At 50.1% G+C, this 23,533-nt stretch overlaps 1 protein-coding gene across 3 annotated transcripts in view; it reads right to left on the bottom strand.

The window, feature by feature from the left end:
• NEK4 (NIMA related kinase 4) overlaps window positions 1-23,533 on the bottom strand; it is a 532,367-nt gene that overhangs the window by 277,531 nt on the left and 231,303 nt on the right. For 2 of the 3 annotated variants that reach the window (XM_085624188.1, XM_085624190.1), the window contains exon 10: window positions 17,015-17,167. The exons of the other annotated variant lie outside the window; for it this stretch is intronic. In XM_085624188.1, the coding sequence (XP_085480314.1) occupies window positions 17,015-17,167 (153 nt within the window). The remainder of the gene's footprint in view (window positions 1-17,014; window positions 17,168-23,533) is intronic. 3 annotated transcript variants of the gene reach the window in all.

Below are 23,533 nucleotides of genomic sequence, written 5' to 3'. Positions count from 1 at the left end.
CATCCAGGTGGGCTTGGTTGTGTGGCTGAACCGGATCTTGTCGCTGGACGTGAAGATGGGGAGGAGGGTGTGGCCAGCGACGTGCTTGGGGTTGGTGACGATCTGTTTGAGGCCCAGGTTGTCTATGGAGTCTAGCAGGGTGGCAGAGTTGGTGTCTGAGGGATCTTCGAGGTGGGAGTTGAGGTCGCTGAGGAAGAGTCTGAATTCCATGGCGAGGGGGTTGATGATTTCGGAAACGGTGTTGCAAAAGGGTTGGGGGGGGAGGGTCGGGGTCCTTGTGGCGAGGGTACCTCTGATGGTTAAATTGGCGTTGGTGTGGAAGTTAAGGTGTTCCATGTCGGGTGAGGGGGGATCGTAGGAGGTGGTGAGCCAGATGGTGTTCTTGTGGATGATGGCAATTCCTCCTCGGGGTCTGCCTGGCCAGTCCCTATGGGCCGTTTTGTAGTCGGTTGCAATGTCGGGGGCTGAGGAGTCCTTGAGCCAGGTCCCTGTGAAGAACAATATGGCGGGGCTGGTGTTGGTGTCCCAGAGTTCTATGGCGTACTTGGTCAGGGAACAGACGTCGGGTAGCATGCATTGTAGTTTGGGCTGGTGGTCTTTGTAGGGGCCCGCAGTTCAGTGGAGTTGCAGGTGAAGTTGCAGTGGAGGCAGTCAAAAGCTCCTTCGGGGTCCTTGGGTGAGAGAGTGCAGCAGAGGGCACTACAGCATCCTGGGTCCATTTCGCAGAGAGCGGAGCTGTAGTTGGGGTTGGACGGTCGGTGGGCAAAGGGTTCTGGCACTGGGCACAGTCGAGGTGTGTACGGGCTTGGCTTTGGAACGCCTTCGGCGCATGGGCAGCAATAAGAAGGCTGGGGTTGTGGGTGGGGCAAGGCTTGTGATGTCCTAGCATCGTAGGCTGAGAGGAATGGCGGGAGGCCCATTGCCTAGCTACCGGTCACACTAGACAGGTAGCTGGGGCGGCGAGGGAATCAGGGGCACCGATTAGGTGGAGCTTCAATGAGGCTCAAATGTCACACAGGAGAGCGGAGTTGGGGCGACTCAGGGGCACTGGGAAAACAAGTGTGCTAACATGTAGACTGATGCCTCCTGCTAAAGGTACTAAGAAGGTGAATAAGATGAAGCGAGAACAGCCCCATTAGAGCAGGGATGCTTAGCCAGTGCTCTCTTTAAATGGAGGAGTGGAAAACTTGGTGTCAGCATGATAAAAGATATAATTATGGAGCATACTACACACTGCCTTGTAATTGGACAGCTCCTAGCGAGGTAGCAATATGAGCGAGTCAGCACACTAAAATGTTATACCTGGCTCAGCGCCCTCCTCCATGGAGCAGTGACAGAGGCTCAGGGAAGTTGGCAGCGCTTAGGAGGCTGGTGAAAATCTGGAAGAACTACCTTAGAGCTTGGTCTAGGACACAGTGAAGAGGTTGGACTGAATAGAGGGCAAACGTGCTGCATCTGCAAAGAAGGCCGACAGAAATAGAGAGTGGGCTGGAATGGATGTGAGAGCACACTTGAAGTAATGTATTATATAAATCAGACCATGAACAAAGTTTATAAATTCAGTTTCTAATTTACCAAAGTATACAGCACAGATTTAAGCGATAAGTTAAAGTTTACAAGTTCATTAACAAGGTCCTCAGTGAAGCTTAATGAAATGCTGTCATTGTGATGTGCCAAAAAGTCCATAATCCTTAATTCATAAATCTGTAATAACTAAGTTTTATTTCTGATGCAAAGATTGATCCAGACATACTTTTGAAAGATCACAATGTGACAGCCAAAAAATCATCAACATAGTTTCTAGTTTTACACTTGGATTACGCACGATGGATAGCTAACACATGTCATGTTCTGGAAATCATTTCAAGCCAATTCAGTACAATCTCTCAAATTCCTCAAGTGAAGTAGTTCTCTTGAATATTACATGGTATGCTCGCTAAAAAGTAGAATAAATTGGGTTTGTAAAGCTGAATCTGAATGTTCAGGCTAAGATGTATCCTAGTCATAAATTGTAAGAAGTGAGGGTTGAGTTCTCAGTCAGAATTTACTAAACCATATGTCTGACTCGGGTATCATAGAAAATACTTCCTAATTAAAAACCCAGCAAAACGAGACCTGGGGTTGCTATTGAGGAACTCCACAGGCCAGATCCGAAGATGAACATTCCAGGAGAAATAATAGAAACCCGGAAACACACAATCGGAATCTGACAGAGAAAAATGATACACAAATGTGTAAACCCACGCCAATACCCTATGACGAGCACAAAGCAACATGAAAGGCTAAAGGGCCCCAGAGAAGAGCCACAACTGAATACCTGCTGACAGTAAAGAGCCTCAAATAACTGAAGACAAAGTAGAGACACTGTGACCACAGAAAAGGACCGAAGGACAGAGACTTAAATTGGGCTAAAATATGAAAGCAAAATCCATACTCTCACAGGAAGCCCCCAGAACTCGCAGAAAGACCAGCGACCACCAGATACTGGAGACTCAGAATCATGAGAGGACTCAGGCTGAACTTCCTATGGATCAAGAGATCACAGGATGAGATGAACAAGTTACTTACCTTCGGTAACCATGTATCTGGTAGAGACATAATCTCGCCGCAGATTCCTTAACTTGTGAATTCTCCCCAGGCGTCAGACTAGATCTGGAAATTTTACTTAGCAGTACCTCTGTGCACCAAGGGGCGGCGCGCATGGCTCAGTACAATGTCTTCTGCGGAAATGAAGTCAACTGAGCCATACAAGTCCCCTCCAGCGTGCTAACGTCAGCTTCTTCTGTGAAACTTTCTGCGCGGAACACAGAGACATTGAAACTGGCTGTAGAATCAGTGTGCTAAAAGATGAAAACTCTTTACCACAACAACGAAAAAAGGGGGAAGAAAGGGTATGATAATACCATAGAAAACCCTAAAGGCAAAGGCCAATGAAGCACAAGTCACGAGGGACACTGCACAGAGAAGCATGCCACAGTACACAAGAGAAATACCACCCACACCCTAAACCATATACCAGCCGGAAAAGGCAGAACTCCCTCCCCCCTATACCCAGAGAAAGGGGGGGGGGGAGGCTTCATACAAGGTCAGGAGACCAGATTAGTGGAACTGGAGTATCCCATCACGACAGGAGTATAAAGGGAAAAAAAGGGTAAAAACACTCCCATGTCAAAAGTTATGGAATCAGGAAGTGAACTAAAACGCCAAGAGCAGACCTAAAGGTAATTCGCAGTGCACGGAGGATGGGCGGGGCGTTAAGGAATCTGCGGCTAGGCTATGTCTCTATCAGCTACATCGTTACCGAAGGTAAGTAACTTCTTCATCGGATAGAGACCTCTAGCTGCAGATTCCTTAACTTGTGAATTAGATACCATAGCCATAATCTCTAGGAAGAGGTTCTGGAACCCATCCCACAAAAGGTCCAGGAGGACCAGCTGACCAAGATAAAATCGGCCACACCTCAGTGGGAAAGGATAAGGACGAGAGAACCTCTTCTCAAGGTGGTAACGACCAAAACAAAAACGCAACAAGGAATCTGCACCAAGAGCAGGGCGCATGTTTCCTCAGGCATAGAAGTACCGAAGTACCGTGACAACCCAACTCCAAGGAAAATAGACATGGATCCAATTAAACGAAAGGCGGATTGGCCCAATGGAACATGAGTAGATGATCACTAGAAAGGGCAGAGAAGTCGCAATGTGTATAATAAAGGACTGAGCCACCAGGCCTTTCTAACCGTAGGGTGGAATCCATCTTAGATTAAAGAAAGTAGCCACTAAAAGGAACCAAAACAGATTGTTAAGTGGAAAGAAGAAACCAAGATATGAAGAAAAAGTGCAAATGGAATCCATCGAAGTACAAGAAATTGTAATGCACAAGTTATCTATCTTCGGTAACGATATATATGTAAGAAACATTAGTAGTGGTAGATTCCTTACCTTAGAATTACCCCCAGTCGTCAGACTGGATCCGGAAAGTTTTCGTCAGCAGTACCCCTGGGCGTCGGTAGGGATTGTCGTCCGGCTCCGCGTGCATTGTTGGCGCCGAGATGAAATCGCTGGAGCTACTTAGACGTGCCCATGCGCGCTGACGTCCGTTGTGTACACGACTTTCCGCGACAGGAACGCAGAGCCATGCAAGAAACTGACCACTGGTGCCATGAAACTAGGGCCCTGAAAGGGATGACCTTAACACTAGAAATCAGTTTGCAGAACAGGGAGGATGGGTGGGGCGGTAAGGAATCTACCACTACTAATGTTTCTTATAGATATATCGTTACCGAAGGTAAGTAACTTGTGCATCTGAAAGAAACACGTAGTGATAGATTCCTTACCTTAGAATGTATACCCAAGCAATACCAACCCCGGTGGTGGGTCTGCGAACCAAGCTCACATCAAGAAGTCCTGAAGAACAGAACGGCCAAAGAAGCCGTCTCTCTGGACTTGGCTGTCCAGGCAGTAATGTTTGGTAAACGTGTGCAGCGAGGCCCACGTAGCTGCCTGACAGATGTCATGCAAGGGAACACCCCGTCCCAAAGCAGTAGTGGCTGCCGTCGCCCTAGTAGAATGGGCACGTAGCCCCACCGGAGGCTCCTTTTTAGCCAAAGAATAACAAGCCTTAATGCACAGAACGACCCACCGAGAGATGATCCGCCTGTGCACAGCCCGGCCTTTCTTGGCGCCCACATAGCCAACAAAGAGCTGATCATCCACCGGGAACTGTTGTGTGCGGTTGAGGTAGAATGAGAGCGCACATTTTGGGTCCAGACGGTGGAGCCTCCCTTCCTCTTTTGAGGGATGCGGAGGCGGAAAGAAGGTAGGCAAAGTGATGGTCTGCCCGATGTGAAAGGCAGTGACAACCTTTGGCAGAAAAGATGGACGAGTCCTTAGAACAACTTTGTCCGGATGGACAGAGAGAAAAGGAGGTTTAGAAGATAGGGCCTGGAGCTCACTCACTCTTCTGGCAGAGGTGATAGCCACCAGGAAAGCGGTCTTTAAAGTAAGAAGACAAAGAGGACAGTTTTGAAGTGGCTCAAAGGGAGCACATATAAGAGATGTCAGAACCAGGTTCAAGTCCCACTGAGGCATTATGAAAGGAACAGGAGGGAAAAGATGAGTAATGCCTTTTAAGAATCTATTTACAACAAGGGACTTGAAAAGGAAAGGCTGATCTGGAAGCTGTAAAAAGGCTGAAATGGCCGAGAGATAGCCCTTGATAGTGCCCAGAGCAGAGCCCTGCCGGGCCAAAGAAAGGAGAAATAGAAGGACCTCTGAAAGAGGGGAAGAAAGGGGATCCACAGCCTTTGCTGTGCACCAAGCCACACATTTAATCCACCGGCAGGCGTATACCGTTTTAGTGGAGAGATGCCTGGCTGCCAAGATTACATTACAGACTTCAGGAGGCAGGTCAAAAGACGTCAACTGCCGCCGCTCAATCTCCGCGCAAGGAGGTGGAGGCTGGACAGGTTCGGGTGGAGGACCGTCCCCTGCTGCTGCGACAGAAGATACTCCCGAAGAGGCAGTCAGATCGGAGGATCAATAGCCATGCTGAGTAGCTCGGGGTACCATACTCTTCGAGCCCAGTCCGGAGCCACAAGAATGACATGGGCCCATGTGGTTAAAAGCTAATCGGTATTTGAATTGGGCAGACAAACTAACGGAACAGACCCCCCTGTGGGAAAGTGACATGCTCCAAGAAGTAGGTGGCTTGCGGGGATTCTGGAAATGGAAACTAATAGATATAATACACCTGGGAGATGTATGGCGGAGGCAACATATACTCACCTTCCAGGAACTACAAACTGACTACCAGCTCGCAGCAACAGAACATTATAGATACCTACAGTTGCGACATGCTTTGGGTAGGTACATAAAGGAGGGGGAGCACATACCTGAATATAGCCCACTTGAGGATAGACTATTACTTGACCCAATACCGGAAAAAGCACGGTCATGTACCTATAGAAAGATAATCAATAATGCCCCGGATCTCCTGATAAAGCTAAGGGAGTCCTGGGAATCGAATGGGATCCTACTAGAGGATAATGACTGGGCGGAGGTGATACAAAGTCCTGGAGAAGTAGCGATTTGTGCATGGTTTAGGCTGGTCCAACTGAGAATCATCTACAGATCTTACTCCACCAGTGTACTCATGTTTAAGTTGGGACGCACTCCCACGGAGAATTGTCAAAAGGGGTGTAATCAAAGGGGAACATTCTTCCATATGATATGGAACTGCCAGATTATCCAGGGTTACTGGTGACGGGTGACGTGGATAAAGTCGGTAGTGGTGGACCAAGAGGTTCCACTTGAGCCCGCTGGCATGTACTTTGTGTCTCGGGGGAGCAGCAGTGGCCCAAATACCTAAAAATGTGGCTATTGGTTGCTGCAATAGTTGCCAAAAGAAATATCGCCAAAGCGTGGGGGGCGGCACAGGCACCAACGGCAACACAATGGAAAAGGAATATGGACTGGTGCTCGGCCGCAGAAAAGACCATATACAAAAGTAGGGAATGCCCCAAGAAATGGGGGAAAATATGGCAACAATGGGAGTCTTACAGGGGCAATTGGGTGCTGACAGAGTTAAAAGAGAGTGGGGGAAGGGGAAGAGATGTACGAAGGATTGAGAACATACGGGTACCATACTGGTATAATTATTGCTTGAAGTTGAAGTAGTACGGTACAGAAGATATATACAAGGCGTTATCGATGACGATGCTGTATTTTCTTGAAACTGACAATTGGTTATTAAAAAGATTTAAAAAAAAAAAAAGAAAGAAAAGGAATGACTTGGGCCTGGTCGCGCTTGATCTTCTCCAGCACTCTGGGTAGAAGTGGTGTCAACTCCACTTGCGACGAAAAGCGTTGCCTAGCGAGTGCTGCCTTGGAAATTCCAATGCGCAGAACTGAGGACATTGCACATTCTCTTCAGTGGCGAATAGATCTATCAAGGCTCTCCCCACTGCTGAAACAGACCTTGCGCCACGTCCGAGTGAAGACGCAATTCGTGATCCATCATGCACCTGTGGCTGAGTACGTCTGCCCTGGCATTCAGTGAACCTGCCAGGTGTTGAACCACCAGGGAAATGCCGGATGTTCCAGCCATGTCTAGAGGCGCAGGGCCTCCTGACATAGGGTCCACAACTCCACCTTGTTTGTTGCAGTACCACATGGCGGTGGTGTTGTCTGTGAACACCTGCACTGCTCTCCCCTTGGCAGAGGGAAGGAATGCCTTCAGTGCAAGTCGGATAGCCCGAAGCTCCAGAAGTTTGATATGGAGCTGGGACTCCGCCGGAGACCAGAGTCCTCTGATCTCCGCCTCTCCCATGTGGCCGCCCCATCCCAGAAGGGAAGCATCCGTCACAACTGTGTCCTCCGGTTGGGGCAAGGAGAGGGATCTGCAATTGACCCAATCACGAATCGTGAGCCACCACTGCAATTGTCGCGCAGTACCTGTCGTGATCTGGACATGATCGGACAGGTTGCCCTGATGCTGTGCCCACTGGAACTTCAGGTCCCACTGCAGAGCCCGCATATGCCATCTGGCATGATCCACCTACAGGATGCAGGAGGCCATCAGGCCCAGTAGCCGGAGAGTCATCCTGACTGTAACCCGGGATAGAGACTGAAAGATCGGAATCATAGTCTGAATGTCCCGGACTTGCTGCTCAGGAGGATAGACCCGAAAATGCGCCGAGTACAGAACCGCTCCGATGAAGAGGAGCTTCTGAAGAGGGAATCAGGTGCGACTTCGGCACGTTGATGGAGAACCCCAGCAAATGCAGGAGGTCAGCTGTAGTCTGGAGGTGGGAGACGACTGCCTTGGGTGAGCCCGCCTTCAACAACCAGTCATCGAGATAGGGGAAGACTAGAAACCCTGATCTGCGCATATGAGCTGTGACCACCGGCATCACTTTCGTGAACACCCGAGGGCCGCTGGTAAGGCCAAAAGGGAGCACAGTGAACTGAAAGTGCTTGTGGCATACCGTGAACCGCAGGTAACGTCGGTGGGTCGGCAGGACAGGGCTATGAAAGTAAGCGTCCTGCAGGTCCAACGCTACCAACCAGTCTTGCGGGTCTAGGGCAGACAAGACCTGAGCAAGTGTGAGCATCTTGAACTTCTCCCTCCCGAGGAAGCAATTGACGTTCCGAAGGTCTAAGAAAGGACGCAGGCCCTTGTCCTTCTTGGGGACCAGAAAGTAGTGGGAATAACAACCACGAGCTACTTCGGGCCCAGGAACTCGCTCGATGGCCTCCATGGCCAAGAGGGCCATGACTTCCTGCTGAAGAAGCGCAAGATGGTCCCCGACATGCGGTGGTGCTGAGGTGGCATGGCTGGAGGTGAAGTCTCGAAGGGGAGGGAGTAGCCCCTTCGGACAATTTGCAAAACCCACCTGTACGACGTGATGGTGCGCCAGTGGGGGAGATGATGGCGAATTCTGCCACCCACTGGCGTTTGATGGGCCTGAAAGGTCAGACTAGGAAGGCTTTGCAGTGAATGCTGCGGGGGTGGAGGTGGACTGATCCGTGCTGAGGATGTTGCTGCGCAGGCCTGTGGCTCTGGAACTAATGTGTTGGGGCACCCCTTCCGTGATCACGAAAGGAGCGAAAAGCAAATGGCGGAGGAGGGCGAGTGGCCGACAGGCCTAAAGACTTGGCCGTAGCCTGTGAGTCCTTAAAGCACTCCAACGCACTATCCGCTTTATTGCCAAAAAGGCGAATGCGATCAAAGGGCACGTCCATCAAAGTGTTCTGGACATCCCCTGAGAAGCCAGTTGTCCTCAGCCAGGCATGGCGCCGAAGCGCCACTGTCATGGAAATCGCCCTGCCTAGTGAGTCGACGGTATCAAGCCCACAACGAATAGTGAACTTTGCTGCGTCTCTCTTAGCTGCAATAGCTTGGGAGAGTACTGTCTGTGCCTCCTCCGGACAGTTGGGCAGCACCTGCGCAACCATATCCCACATAGAGTGGGAATAACAGCCCAAGAGGCATGCGGTGTTCAACGACCGCAGCCCTAAGCTGGCAGATGAAAACAGTTTCTTGCCAAGCAGCTCCAGCTTCTTGGATTCCCTATCCGGAAGTGTGGAAGGGAACGCGCTCTGGGAAGCAGAGGCTTGGACAACCAAGCTCTCGGGAGTGGGGTGTTGGGAGAGAAAGAGGGGGTCGCCCGGAGCCGGGCGATGGCGTCGGGCCACGTTCCTGTCCACAGGAGCCCCTGTGTTGAGCCTGGACCAAGCGCCCAAAAGAACGTCAGAAAGTGCGTCATTAAAAGGCAGCAAGGGCTCTGAAGAGGTTGCCTCCGGCTGAAGCATTTCTGTCAGGAGGTTAGTCCTGATGGCCACTGTCGGGAGTTCAAGGTGGAGGGCCTCGGCTGCCCTACGCAACACCACTGCGTAACTGGCTCCCAACTCCGTAGCCATGGTAGGAGGAGACAGCATGCCAAGGTCAGGTGAGGTGTCAAGACCATTGGCATCCCCCAAATCCTCTGCCCAGTTCGGATCATAATCACACTGTTGTGTGAGAGGGTCATCAGACCCCTCCCAGTCCTCCCCTTCCTCCGAAGTCTGTGAAACAGGCTGAAAATAAGGAGGACGGACATAGGGGTAAAAAGGCCCCATCAGCGTCAGAATTGGCATCAAGCGATGCCGATCCGGTGCCGTGTCTGATTCAGGGCTGAAACTGGGGTCGACAGTGGCACCGGATGACGTCGGAGGTGGTGCCGGAGGAGGGGTCGATACCGGTGGAGGTGTTATGAGGTCAACCGGTGTAACCCGGGATCCGGAGCCACCGGTGATGGAAGGGCAGGGCCCCCAGTCGGGCTCGCGGGGCCCGTAGGCGCACCACGGGGCCAGATGGCTCAGAGTTGGGCCGTGGCAGCAAGAAACTCTTGCACCTGAGCAGGCGTCGCTGACGGACCCGGAAAGGGCGGGTAGGCCGGCGGTACCACTCGCACCCTCAGCCGTGACGGGCTGTTTAGGTCGAGGAGCGACGACGCTTCTTCGGCTTCTTTTTGGAATGCTTCGACTTACCTGACCCCGACTGCGCAGACTTAGATCCAGAGGAATGATGGTGATGGCTCCGCGACCGGTCCCTCGACCTCCCACGGGACCGGGACCTTGAGCGGCACGGAGCCGACTGCCGGACTTCCAGCAACTTTCAGGACCGCTCCCGCAAAGTCTTCGGCGCCATGGCCCGGCAGTCGGGGCACGACTTGGAGTCGTGGTCATGCCCCAGGCAGTAGAGACACATGCGGTGTGGGTCCGTTACCGACATCATGCGGTGACAGTCCCCACAGGTCTTAAAGCCGGGCATCCCTACGACACCAGGAGTCTATCGACTCGAAAAAAGTGAGACAAAAGGCCTCGAAAAAACTCAGTCAAAAAGTGACTGGGGTACTTGCTCTTCCCGATTCTGCGCTTGCTGGCTTGGAAAAAGAAAGAACTGACGTCAGCGCGTGTGGGTGCGTCTAAGTAGCTCCAGCGACGCCATCTCAGCGACAACGACGCACGCGGAGCCGCACGACAATGCCTACCGACGCGCAGGGGTACTGCTGACGAAAACTTTCCGGATCCAGTTTGACGCCCGGGGGTAATTCTAAGGTAAGGAATCTATCACTACGTCTTTCTTTCAGATAAGTCTCCACAGCTAGGTGGGGGGAAAAAAAAGAGACATCGATAGCACCGGACACTGCCTCTAAGCTACAGCGCCTGGCCTCAAGAAAAGTCAGGAAATCCTGGCAAGGTAAAACCGAGTCTGGGAATAAAGGGGAAACTGAATTCCACACAAATCACCTGACTACCGTCAGGGAACGAATGTGAACCCCAAGTACACTATCAATGGGGACGGTAGAACCCATAAGGCTCCGGTCTTGAAAGGAGCAATAGAAGGAGGGCCACCATTAACACACCCCTTTAAATCAAGTAGGGCAAGGCCCTAGAACAACGAGACAGACATCAAACAAAGAAGGGTTCTAACATGGAGAACGTTTCATTCTCTGTCCTTCTCTTCTAATTTTCCTATTTATTTATTTATTATGATTATTATTTTTTTGTAAACCAAAAGGAGGCGCACAACGTGGCCAAAAGCCCATGGAAAACTAGACACTTGCTTAGAGGTATACCTATTCAGGTAATGCATGCCGCTGTCCGAAGAATCCTGCCAAACTTTAAGGCACATTGACAACGCCCCGAGTACCACCCATAAAAGAGGATGGGTGGGGAGAAGGAGGGGGTGGGGGTGAACTCTCCAAGAACAGAATAGGCCAGAGCACAAGGCAACATTGTCTGCTAGAAGAATATCCACAGGCATGTACTTTCCACAGGGGAAAACATGAAGGAAAGCGTTTGTCCAAAAGCACGTACCAATAATTAGACCTAGACAACAAAAAGGGAAGACTGAGTATTCCCCAATCACCAAACGGAATATCCAGAAGAAAGACTCCCACAAGACAGAGGAGGAAGCAATCCTCATCAGGTGAGCAACCATGAAATTGAAAGTACATATAGAACAGATGTTCATACAAGGATCGCTCAACAGCCATGAGGCAAGGAGAGCACTTCTCATAACATCCAGGAGGAAAGAACAACAGGTCATGCAACGACCGTGAGGGAGGAAAGTAGGTCATGGAATAACCGTGGAGTTGGTCGGAAGGAAAAACAGGAAAAACTAAGTTGTTCCACAATCAAAACGCCAACCAGGCTGACCCTGCTGAGCGTCCGCTGCAGTGGGGACTGTCAGTACCTGAGGATCCCGGATATTTCCCAACATCAGAGGAACTTAAGCCCCCTGCTTGGGGAGGCTTGTACCGCCCGTGGTTGGAAAGATAACCCTCTGACACTTTGCCGCCAGTGGGGGGACTGGACCCCCTGCATGGGAGGGGCCTGTCACACCACAGGCACATGACCACATGAAGGCGCTCTCGAAACACAAGCTTCGGGACAACAAGGTTCCATGAAACTCACCAATCCTTCCTGTAGCTAGGAGAGGTGGCATAGCGCAACACTGGCGTGCGTGACAAAATCCACAAGGTGGAAACAGCCAACAGGGAAAAACCTATCTAACGGAGGTAATGCATAAAAATCCTCCGCAAGACAACGTATCGTCATTGTAACAATCAAAGGTACCGAAGGAGACAACTCCAAGAGAGTGTAGTAGCTAAAACTGCGTACCATTGATATGTGATAGAACCCCCAAGGGAGGAAAAAAGGCTGCCAAGGAACTGAACCAGAAAACAAGATTTCCAATGCAATAGAAAGGGCAGGATAACAAGTCCTGAGCCACAGCCCAGGGATAGAAAAAAGGAGCCATAAGCTCGAGTGGCCAATATCACACATCACACAATGCCAATGGGAATCGCTTGATAAGGGACTCACAGTCGCATCCAAAGAACCCCACTGGCCAGTGGAGGAAGCCCCTCTACAGGGTCTCAAAGCAGAACCAGAGACCAGGGTAAGACACTGATCTGGCGAACAACGCCACAAAATGCATATATGGCGTTGCAATATGAAGGAAAAGTCTGGGAGGGGGGCAAGCTACGGGTGTGGCCCTCCTCAGCTAGCTCGAAATTTACATAAGGCCGCATCTGCTCAAGAGCTAAAAAGATGAAACCTATCAAATGGAATGTCAAGCACGGCTGTCTGGACAGCATCTGAAAATCCAGGCGTGTTGGCAAAATGCCACAGCTGACACTATGGCTCGACCAATGGAATCAGTGGAGTCCATTCCACACCTGATGAGCAGTTTACCCGCCTCGAAGATCAATTGGATCAACTAGTCCTTGTTAGCCTTTGGGAACAAGGGTAAAAGCTGTGCCAGGGAGTCCCACAAGGCAAGGAGAAAAAGTCAGAAGACACAAATCGGGCTGGTGGTGCATAATGCCGCACTAGAATATGAAAAAATGTATTTTCCGCAAGAATTTTGCCGCCTGGACTCCTTATCAAGGGGGGAGTGGGGAAGGTTCTCCATCTCAGGGGACGCCGTAATGGCCTGGATCAGAAAGCTGCGGTGGGTCGGCAGTCGTATAAGGCAAGCAGGATACCCTGGGGCAGGGCGTTATTTGTGGGCAATAGCATGGTCCACTGGTACACCTGACTCAGGTTTTGCCCATGCCCCCAATAAAATATCAGACAATGCCTTGCAAAAGAGGAGTACTAGTTCAACTCCCAACTGGCTGGGGTGAAGGCCCTCCATGAGAGGGTCAGTAGCCTTCCCCACAGTAGGCAGAGTGAAATGTAATACCTCAGCCACTCTTCGTAAAACATCTGTCAAAGAAGAACTGGCTTCCGAGGCAAGGCCAGGAGGCGATAAGAGATGAAGCAGGGGATGAATCAAGCCCGCTGGCTTCACCCAGCTCAGCAATCCAGCTGTCCACCATAGGAGGAGCCACAAGCATTGGCTGCTCTAAGGGGAATTCTTCCTCCAATTGTAACTGTGAAACCCCCACAGAAACCATTGGCACTGAAAACAGCTCCATTACCGGCATCGGGTGGTGCCAACACGTACCAACGTCCGCCTGGGAAGTGGGGAAAAAGTTAGTCGGCGTCGGCTCTGATGTAAGGTGCCGAGGTGAAGCCGACCCCACTAGGCGCACAGTGGTGTCGTGCACTGATTCCGGCTCGCAGTCCTCCGGCGCCATGGCCGTTGGGAAATTGACATCACATCGGAGTCGACTGACGTCACTAGTTGGGTCATGAAACACTGTGCACCGACGTCTCTGTGTCCAAGACTGTAACTGCTCCCGAGGGTGAACCCATCGGCAATGATGCAGTTAATGCACCTACGACCTCCTTGGGGCCTGCAGACGCTCCAGAAGGAGACGAGGGCCCAAAGACAATATGGAGAGCCTTATAGTACGCTTGCATTTGATTCTAGGTCGTCCCGACTCCAGGAAAGGGCAGGAGGCTTGTGAACGACGCCAGATCGCAGCCATGATCCACCCCACGAGTCAAAGGAGCCACAGAGGCCAGTGACTTTGATTTCTTACGACGCCGCTTACCATGAGAGGTAGTCGGAGACTGGGACCGCTGCAGTCGACTACTGGCAGAAGAGCGGGGCTCACGGGAACAACCCCTGGATTGGGAGGATGACCAACACCGCAGGGAGGGAGGGAGGTAGAGGTCTGCGACAACCGCACCATCAGACGTTTTATGCGCCGCTCCTGCGGGGCCTTCGGCTAGATGGCTCTATCAGATATTTACATGCTACTACACTACTGACTGCACCCAGGAGTATTCACTGCTGCTGCTTATTACCAGACACATGATAAGCTAAAACTTAATGTACAACAAAAAACAGAGAGGCTGAAAAAGTGAAGAGATCTTTGCAGGCTGCGTGGAAAGCAGAATTAGAAAGAAACTGGAAAGGCAGTCTCATTTCTCAGAGGTAAGAAAATAAAGCATTCTATGTGCTGCTTTTCTCATTGCTCATGCTTTTAAGTCTTGCTCTGGCTACCAGCATTTCACAATGCTTTTTGATCTCTCTTGAATCCCTCTGCAGACCCAAGCTCCTTCGGTCTCATCCACCAACCATTCCACCCCTCGTTCTTTTAAATGCATGTTGATTCCTTCACAGCCTGGGACACCTTAGGATACATCAAGGTGGACACGAATGTGATTCTTGGTGTGAAAAACACACCAGCCTCGTTTCACTCTCAGCACATATCAGAATCATCCAGTTCTGCCAGGGGTTTCTAGCACTCTCTCATGTGCACTGGTGATTCACTGTCTTAACTGCCTTTTAAAAGTACCAGTTGACACTGCTATGTGGAACACGAGATGGCACATTTCATGAGTAGTTTGTGTTTGGGGATCAGGTTCTGAAAGGTGGCGTTAAAACCCTGGAAACAGTCAAATATACTCCTTGTATATCATGTAAAGTTATAATGACTTTAATATCACATTAACATGCATTTTTACAATGCCACTTCCTTCTTCGTGGGTATGAGCATTTCTGATATCTGCATGGTGATACGAAGCTAGAGTGACAAGTGTGAGAGTGATTAAGTGACATGGTGAGTGAGTATGAATAAGTGCACAAGAGCAAAAAGAAGTGAAAGTGATTGAGCGAGATAGTGAGCACAGATGAAAAGTTAGTGAGCAACAAATAAATACTGAGGGAGTTAAGACAATGTGCGAGATAAAGACTATGCGAGTCAAGGTGAGTGAGAAAGTGGGTGTAAAGGCACTGCGGTAGCTTCCAACAAATGAATGAGCGAGCGAGCGGATGACGGAGTGTGAGCAACTATAGACTAAGCATGAAAGATTGAGAGTAAGACTGGAGAAGTATGAATGAGAGAAGTTTGGGGAGGGACATATGTTAATGGACCACGGTAGAATGGAAAGAGAGAAGGGAGAAAGAGGATAAGACTGTTTGACAGGCATTCTGTGGTACATTAACTGTTGGACATGAATTCTGTGGTGCATTAACTGTTTGACAGGCATTCTGTGGTGCATTAACTGTTTGACAGGCATTCTGTGGTGAATTAACTGTTTGACAGGAATTCTGTGGTACATTAACTGTTGGACAGGCATTCTGTGGTGCATTAACGGTTTGACAGGCATTCTGTGGTGAATTAACTGTTTGACAGGCATTCTGTGGTGCCATAACTGTTTGACAGGCATTCTGTGGTGCATTAACTGTTTGACAGGCATTCTGTGGTACATTAATTGATTGACGAGCATTCTGTGGTACATAAACGGAAGGGCAAGTAAAATACTGTGTGCATCTCCATAGAGACATCAACTGATCAGCAAAGTAGAGACACAGAAATTCACAGTGTATTCTTATAGGAGTTTCGCTATTGTTATTGTCATGAATATTAGATCTCCTTTCACAAAATGTATGATGGGTGATATTTCTTCTGCATGAGTTCCCACTGTCCATATTGATGCTGCAATCTTGTTTTTTCAGATATCCGTCATTTCTAATTGACCACGGACATGTTCTACACAGCTTGTGATAAATATGTAGCTCTTAATAAGTAAATATTCTTTCTGCTGCAGAGGACAGTGCTTCTGAGAATACTGACGAGTACTAATGATTTTATGAGCTCCCCTTGATAGCAGTCTTGAAAGCAGTTTGCTTTTTAGTTGAGATTTCTTGAAAATATGCTTTAAAATGTACAATGCAGTACCATTTTTTGTAAAACGCGGGCCTGGCCTGCCACTTGCAATCATCACAGAGTAGTGTATTGCATGCTCAAGAAGGAAAGAAAGGTGTGGCCGCCAACAGTGTATTGCCTCACACAGGGGGGGGAAATAACTAGAAGGAACATTGGTGGAGAGATTAGTCTCTCCTAATTCAAGGAAATGTGACTTAAGGTTAACAAGAGAACGGTGTCTGATCAGTGTGACCCAGAGCATGTGCTTCATACATGGGAAACAGTACATGCGGTTATTACATTGGGAACAGTGGCCTATGGGGGGGGGGGTTCTTGGATGAAAGAGACTTTATGCTTCCATCTGCTCCAGGACTCTGGCTAACTTACAAAGCGGAAGACAGTCTGTGCAGAATCGGAGTATTCACGATCTCTTCCCAATGCCAAAACACAGATACCCAGCGCTAGAATTCTGTCCAACCTATTGAGCCACTTCTTTCACTGAACCTTCCCTCTTTCCCACCACACCAACAGAGCAGTGTAACTACTAATAAAACAGACTCCCATTTACTGTGACCCACATGCAGATAGCTGGGAGGTTCTGGGAGGCAAAGTTTGAATTTCTGTTTCATTGGGCTCGTACCCTGCTCCATGCCTGGCCACTAACAGTGGAGGTTTTCGGAGCCCTCAAGCCCTACCTCCCCAGCTCTCAGCGGCTGCAGATGGCGACCCGGCACAAAGAAGAAGCTGAACGTAATGTTAAACCATTAACTTGCGTAACAGCAAAATATAAGGAGCACAGAAACCGTGGGAAGAGTTCGCACATTCTCTCACCTTGGTATTGTAACAGTTCAACAAGTTGTTAATATTTCAAATGTCTTGTACTTATACTGAAGATTTGAGAAACCCAATGATACAAACCTTTGAAGCCATGACTTCAGCACTTTTTGAGGAACTGCTGGAGTCACAGACTGCACGAGAATGCTCATCGGCATTGCTGCGGGTCTTCCGTACTCCGACTCGTTTCACGTTGAGCGGCGGTGAAGGCAACGGTCTTGGGGAAACGGCATCAAACTAAAGAAGAGAACAAAAGGGCCTTAAGAGGCATAGTTGTCAATACGTGCGTTGTCTTCATCAGATGTTCTGATAAATTACTTGGCTGATATTTCTTATCAAGGAGCATTATTCCAAACTCATTTATCATATGGAGGCCGCTCACTTGCATTATTAATCCCTGCTTACACCTGAAGCTCTGGTTATAGGTTTAGCAGGGTCTATCCCACTTGGCTAAAAAAGCCCAAAAAGGGTAATGGAGAACTGAGGACTGCACGAAGCCTTCACAGTGGAGGAAATCCATTTGGACTCTGGCCTAAAGTCAACACTGAGAATGTGTAAGCAGCAGTATAAGGATTTACTGTTGCATTGGAGCAGGGAATGGAGGATTCATGGAAAATGCTGATCCTTACTGAGTTTTAAAAACAGATGGTAGAGGGGTGTGGCTTCGCACCCAAGACAGCACAGGCAGTTTGATGGAGCTCTTGCACCAACAAGCCCCATAAATCCTCAAGAGATTTCTAGTTGGGGTTTTTCCTATGCTTCACGGAGTGCAAATGCGCTGCCTGTGAACCGTGACTCATCTGATGCCCCTTGTAGGCAGGGGCAGACCTGAAGTTTAAGGGCACATAACCAGGCATGTCTCTTCTCCTGTTGTAGCAGGGTACTATGAGGAACGGCTGGATAGGTGGACAAGGAGTGTTGGGCTGTGCAAGCAGTGGCAGCATGTTGCAGCACTTTGGCGTGGCATTGGAGGGACGGGCAGAATCAATGACGTTCTACAGTGAAGGGACAAGCGGATGTACTGACCTAGGCTATGATGCCTGCGAGAGGCTCAGAGATCATCGACCAGGGCAGGCTGCAACAACAAAATGCCACGATGAAGGAGGCAGTCTAATATACAAACATTTGACGAGGTGCCAGTAAGTGGCTCATGATTATCGATCACCTTGGTGGCTGTGATCTGCACCAGGGGCAGCAGTGGACCCCTTTGAAGAAGACATTCAAGAGAGGAGTACATTCCTGGAGCAGTGTGGGGAATGGTGGGGTAGAGCTAATCAGGACTACAACATTGCAAGGAAGCGGGATATCTGAGGCTGAGATTGGAAGGCCCTGCAATCAAGTGTAGAAGTGGTAGACATCTTGGAATGGGATTAGCCTTGAAAGACCATTACTGAGGGTACCGGGGAAAGCTGAAACTGCACACTAAAGGCACATGGCAATCTCAATTAATATATTCTCAACATAAGTTCACTGTTCTTTGGATAAGGTCGCACTGCTTGACCTAGCTAAGATGTAGCTGCATTAGCAGTGAAGATCAGCTGGAGGATGTCTGACTCGACTGGTAGAGTGCTCTGGGAGCATCGTTGTGGGTAACACTCTGTTCTCACGCTAAAGTGATAACTGGAGAATCCTCGGGCATGGATCAAGGCTCGTTCAGGGTTATCCTCAAACCATACCTGGAATCCAGCACGCCTTATGCCGCACGCTTTCAAACTCAAAGACAGATGGTATGTGCTCCTGTTCAGCTGCGGCCGAAGGGTTTCCTGACTGACATCTCCAGGAGAGAGGGCACAGGATAAAAGGGGTTCAATGCCACACCAGGGCTGGCTGGACAGTACTGCAGAGGTCACTGTCCCTCCAACAAGAATCCACAGATCTTCAGGAGAGAGGGTGCATGATAAAAGAGGTCAATGCCACACCAGGGCAGGCTGGACAGTACTGCAGAGGTCACTGTCCCTCCAACAAGAATCCAAAGATCTCCAGGAGAGAGTGTGAATGATAAAAGGGGTTCAATGCCACACCAGGGCAGGCTGGAAAGTACTGCAGAGGTCACAGTCCCTCCAACAAGAATCCAAAGATCTCCAGGAGAGAGGGTGCATGATAAAAGAGGTCAATGCCACACCAGGGAAGGCTGGACAGTACTGCAGAGGTCACTGTCCCTCCAACAAGAATCCAAAGATCTTCAGGAGAGAGGGTGCATGATAAAAAGAGGTCAATGCCACACCAGGGAAGGCTGGACAGTACTGCAGAGGTCACTGTCCCTCCAACAAGAATCCAAAGATCTCCAGGAGAGAGGGTGCATGATAAAAGAGGTCAATGCCACACCAGGGCAGGCTGGACAGTACTGCAGAGGTCACTGTCCCTCCAACAAGAATCCAAATATCTCCAGGAGAGAGGGTGCATGATAAAAGAGGTCAATGCCACACCAGGGAAGGCTGGACAGTACTGCAGAGGTCACTGTCCCTCCAACAAGAATCCAAAGATCTTCAGGAGAGAGGGTGCATGATAAAAGAGGTCAATGCCACACCAGGGAAGGCTGGACAGTACTGCAGAGGTCACTGTCCCTCCAACAAGACTCCAAAGATCTCCAGGAGTGAGTGTGAATGATAAAAGGGGTTCAATGCCACACCAGGGCAGGCTGGACAGTACTGCAGAGGTCACTGTCCCTCCAACAAGAATCCAAAGATCTCCAGGAGAGAGGGTGCATGATAAAAGAGGTCAATGCCACACCAGGGAAGGCTGGACAGTACTGCAGAGGTCACTGTCCCTCCAACAAGAATCCAAAGATCTCCAGGAGAGAGGGTGCATGATAAAAGAGGTCAATGCCACACCAGGGAAGGCTGGACAGTACTGCAGAGGTCACTGTCCCTCCAACAAGACTCCAAAGATCTCCAGGAGTGAGTGTGAATGATAAAAGAGGTCAATGCCACACCAGGGCAGGCTGGACAGTACTGCAGAGGTCACTGTCCCTCCAACAAGAATCCAAGGATCTCCAGGAGCGAGGGCGCATGATAAAAGAGGTCAATGCCACACCAGGGCAGGCTGGACAGTACTGCAGAGGTCACTGTCCCTCCAACAAGAATCCAAAGATCTCCAGGAGAGAGGGTGCATGATAAAAGAGGTCAATGCCACACCAGGGCAGGCTGGACAGTACTGCAGAGGTCACTGTCCCTCCAACAAGAATCCAAAGATCTCCAGGAGAGAGGGTGCATGATAAAAGAGGTCAATGCCACACCAGGGCAGGCTGGACAGTACTGCAGAGGTCACTATCCCTCCAACAAGAATCCAAAGATCTCCAGGAGAGAGGGTGCATGATAAAAGAGGTCAATGCCATACCAGGGCAGGCTGGACAGTACTGCAGAGGTCACTGTCCCTCCAACGAAAATCCAAAGATCTCCAGGAGAGAGGGTGCATGATAAAAGAGGTCAATGCTACACCAGGGAAGGCTGGACAGTACTGCAGAGGTCACTGTCCCTCCAACAAGAATCCAAAGATCTCTAGGAGAGAGGGTGCATGATAAAAGGGGTTCAATGCCACACCAGGGAAGGCTGGACAGTACTGCAGAGGTCACTGTCCCTCCAACAAGAATCCAAAGATCTCCAGGAGAGAGGGTGCATGATAAAAGAGGTCAATGCCACACCAGGGAAGGCTGGACAGTACTGTAGAGGTCACTGTCCCTCCAACAAGACTCCAAAGATCTCCAGGAGTGAGTGTGAATGATAAAAGGGGTTCAATGCCACACCAGGGCAGGCTGGACAGTACTGCAGAGGTCACTGTCCCTCCAACAAGAATCCAAAGATCTCCAGGAGAGAGGGTGCATGATAAAAGAGGTCAATGCCACACCAGGGAAGGCTGGACAGTACTGCAGAGGTCACTGTCCCTCCAACAAGAATCCAAAGATCTCCAGGAGAGAGGGTGCATGATAAAAGAGGTCAATGCCACACCAGGGAAGGCTGGACAGTACTGCAGAGGTCACTGTCCCTCCAACAAGAATCCAAGGATCTCCAGGAGCGAGGGTGCATGATAAAAGAGGTCAATGCCACACCAGGGCAGGCTGGACAGTACTGCAGAGGTCACTGTCCCTCCAACAAGAATCCAAAGATCTCCAGGAGAGAGGGTGCATGATAAAAGGGGTTCAATGCCACACCAGGGCAGGCTGGACAGTACTGCAGAGGTCACTGTCCCTCCAACAAGAATCCAAAGATCTTCAGGAGAGAGGGTGCATGATAAAAGAGGTCAATGCCACACCAGGGCAGGCTGGACAGTACTGCAGAGGTCACTGTCCCTCCAACAAGAATCCACAGATCTTCAGGAGAGAGGGTGCATGATAAAAGAGGTCTGTCAAGAATTCCTGTCATGCGAGGGGAGGAAAACGGTAACCAGCGAAAGCGGACTACATCTCCCAGGATGCTTAGCGGTTGAGAGGTTATGTAAACAGGAGAGCTGTTACATAACTCAAGGAAAACACGCCCTTATGTAAACAGGAGAGCTGTTACATAACTCAAGGAAAACACGCCCTTATGTAAACAGGAGAGCTGTTACATAACTCAAGGAAAACACGCCCTTATGTAAACAGGAGAGCTGTTACATAACTCAAGGAAAACACGCCCTTATGTAAACAGGAGAGCTGTTACATAACACAAGGAAAACACGCCCTATAAAGGGAGGAACCGGGAGGTACAACGCTGTCGGATATTGTGTTTACACCGACGTACCTGCTTAGTGAAGAGCAGTGTTCAGGAGTGGTGCTCCAGTAAGGCAAGAACGGAGGTAGGTCGAGTCGTTACTCCCTGGGCCGTGTCTTGCCCCATCGTCACCTGTGAAGGACCCGGAAGCTCTACCGGATAACCATTGAGCTTCGCTTTTTTTGACTCGGCTGAGTCAAAGCGCAGTGGCGCTTTTGCTGGTTGGAGTCGTAACTCCCAGCCCGACCAGAGATACAGGGACTGCCAGCTGTAACGCACACCAGGAGGTGTTTGCCGCGTTACAGACTCGGAAGTCCACAGGATCGATCGAGCGGCTGCTCTCGGTTCAGTCTTCTTTGCTTGTGATTGGGGTATCGGTGACGCATCACCAGGAGGTGACTCCGCGTCCCGGTGCAGTCTGAGGAAGAGGTTGAGCGGCTGCTCCCTTCAGGTAGAGACCCCGGCTGGGTGTTTCCCTGACTCCTCGATTCTCCCCAACACTCTTCGTGCCCCTCACAGCCTACCGATTGGCATTGTCGGCCATTTCATTTCTGCCCTCTGTTGGCATACGCCGAGATCGGCGTATATGCAGAGGACGGTTAGGACCATCCGTGCTGTGGGCTGGTAACGTACTTAGCCTGGAGGATTCCAGTGACTATAACCTTTGTTTATTCCTTGTATTATTTTTGCCTTCATTAAAATAACTAAACCTTCACAAGTGGTTGCGTTCTCATTATCGTGTCTGTTAAACGATCCTGAGACGTTCAGGGCGTTACAAAATATCCGACCTTAATAACACTAACTGTCTCCCGGTCGATAACAGACATGGCAACACTTGATGATGTGCTGGCTGCTTTAGCGACCGTGCAAATTGAATTGGCTGCCTCCAGGCAAGAAACAGCCGATGTAAAAGCCAGACTGGATGCTATCCAATTGGACCCCCTCACGCCCAGCACCTCCCTCACGAACCAGACCCCTGCGGTAGTAGTGGAAATGCCGGTAGCCGTCCCCTTGGCAACACCAGAGAGGTACAGTGGGGATCCTAACACAGTGCAGGTATTCCTCACACAAGTGGCGCTACATTTATCATGCAAACCAAGGGCGTTCCCCACGAGTCAGGCTCGTGTGGCTTTCCTTATATCCTATTTGGCTGGAAACGCGGCACAATGGGCCGTACCTCTGGTGAGCAGGGACGACCCCATCTTATGTGATTGGGGTGCTTTTCGCGAGGAATTCCTGAAGGTCTTCGACAGAAGGGCTGACTCGTACACGGCGGACCGTGAAATGCTTGAGTTGAGACAGGGATCCAACGACCTGGTGCAGTATCTCAACGCGTTCCGAAGGCTGGTTGCGGAAACCAAGTGGCCTGTTGCTAAACAGACGGCGCTCTTCCATCACGGGCTGTGCGATGAGCTCAAGGACGCCGTGGCTCATATTGACCCACAACCCAAGACATGTGAGGGCCTTATCAACCTGGTATTACGGCTGGAACATAGGCTAAGTGAAAGAAAGGGGGATCATGGGAGAAAAGGAAAATCCCTTCCTTCCTATGTGACAGTGGGAAGTCCTGAAACTTCCACCGCATCCAAGGGAGAACCCATGGACATCGGCGCAATACGAGCGAGCCTCACAGCCACGGAGAAAGAGTCACGCCGTAAACAAGGATTGTGCCTATATTGTGGCAAAAAAGGCCACTACGTACGTGAATGCCCTGCCAAACCGAAGACGTCACGTTATCGGGCCAACCGGTCGGTAACAGCCGTGGTGGACGTACCGGCGGAAAACTAGAGGACTCCCAGACCAAAGAAGGGGCATCTCGGAGTCACTCATCCATCCCTTCACTTTCCAACTCGGTCACTAAGGGACAACGACACCTGTTTCTCACGGTGCACGTGGGAGTGCATGACCAGTGGATACC

Source organism: Triturus cristatus, chromosome 9 (assembly GCF_964204655.1).
Source record: "Triturus cristatus chromosome 9, aTriCri1.1, whole genome shotgun sequence".
NCBI classification, from domain to species: domain Eukaryota; kingdom Metazoa; phylum Chordata; class Amphibia; order Caudata; family Salamandridae; genus Triturus; species Triturus cristatus.
The sequence above is the reverse complement of the archived record's forward strand: the minus strand, read 5'-3'. Positions and strand labels throughout refer to the sequence as shown.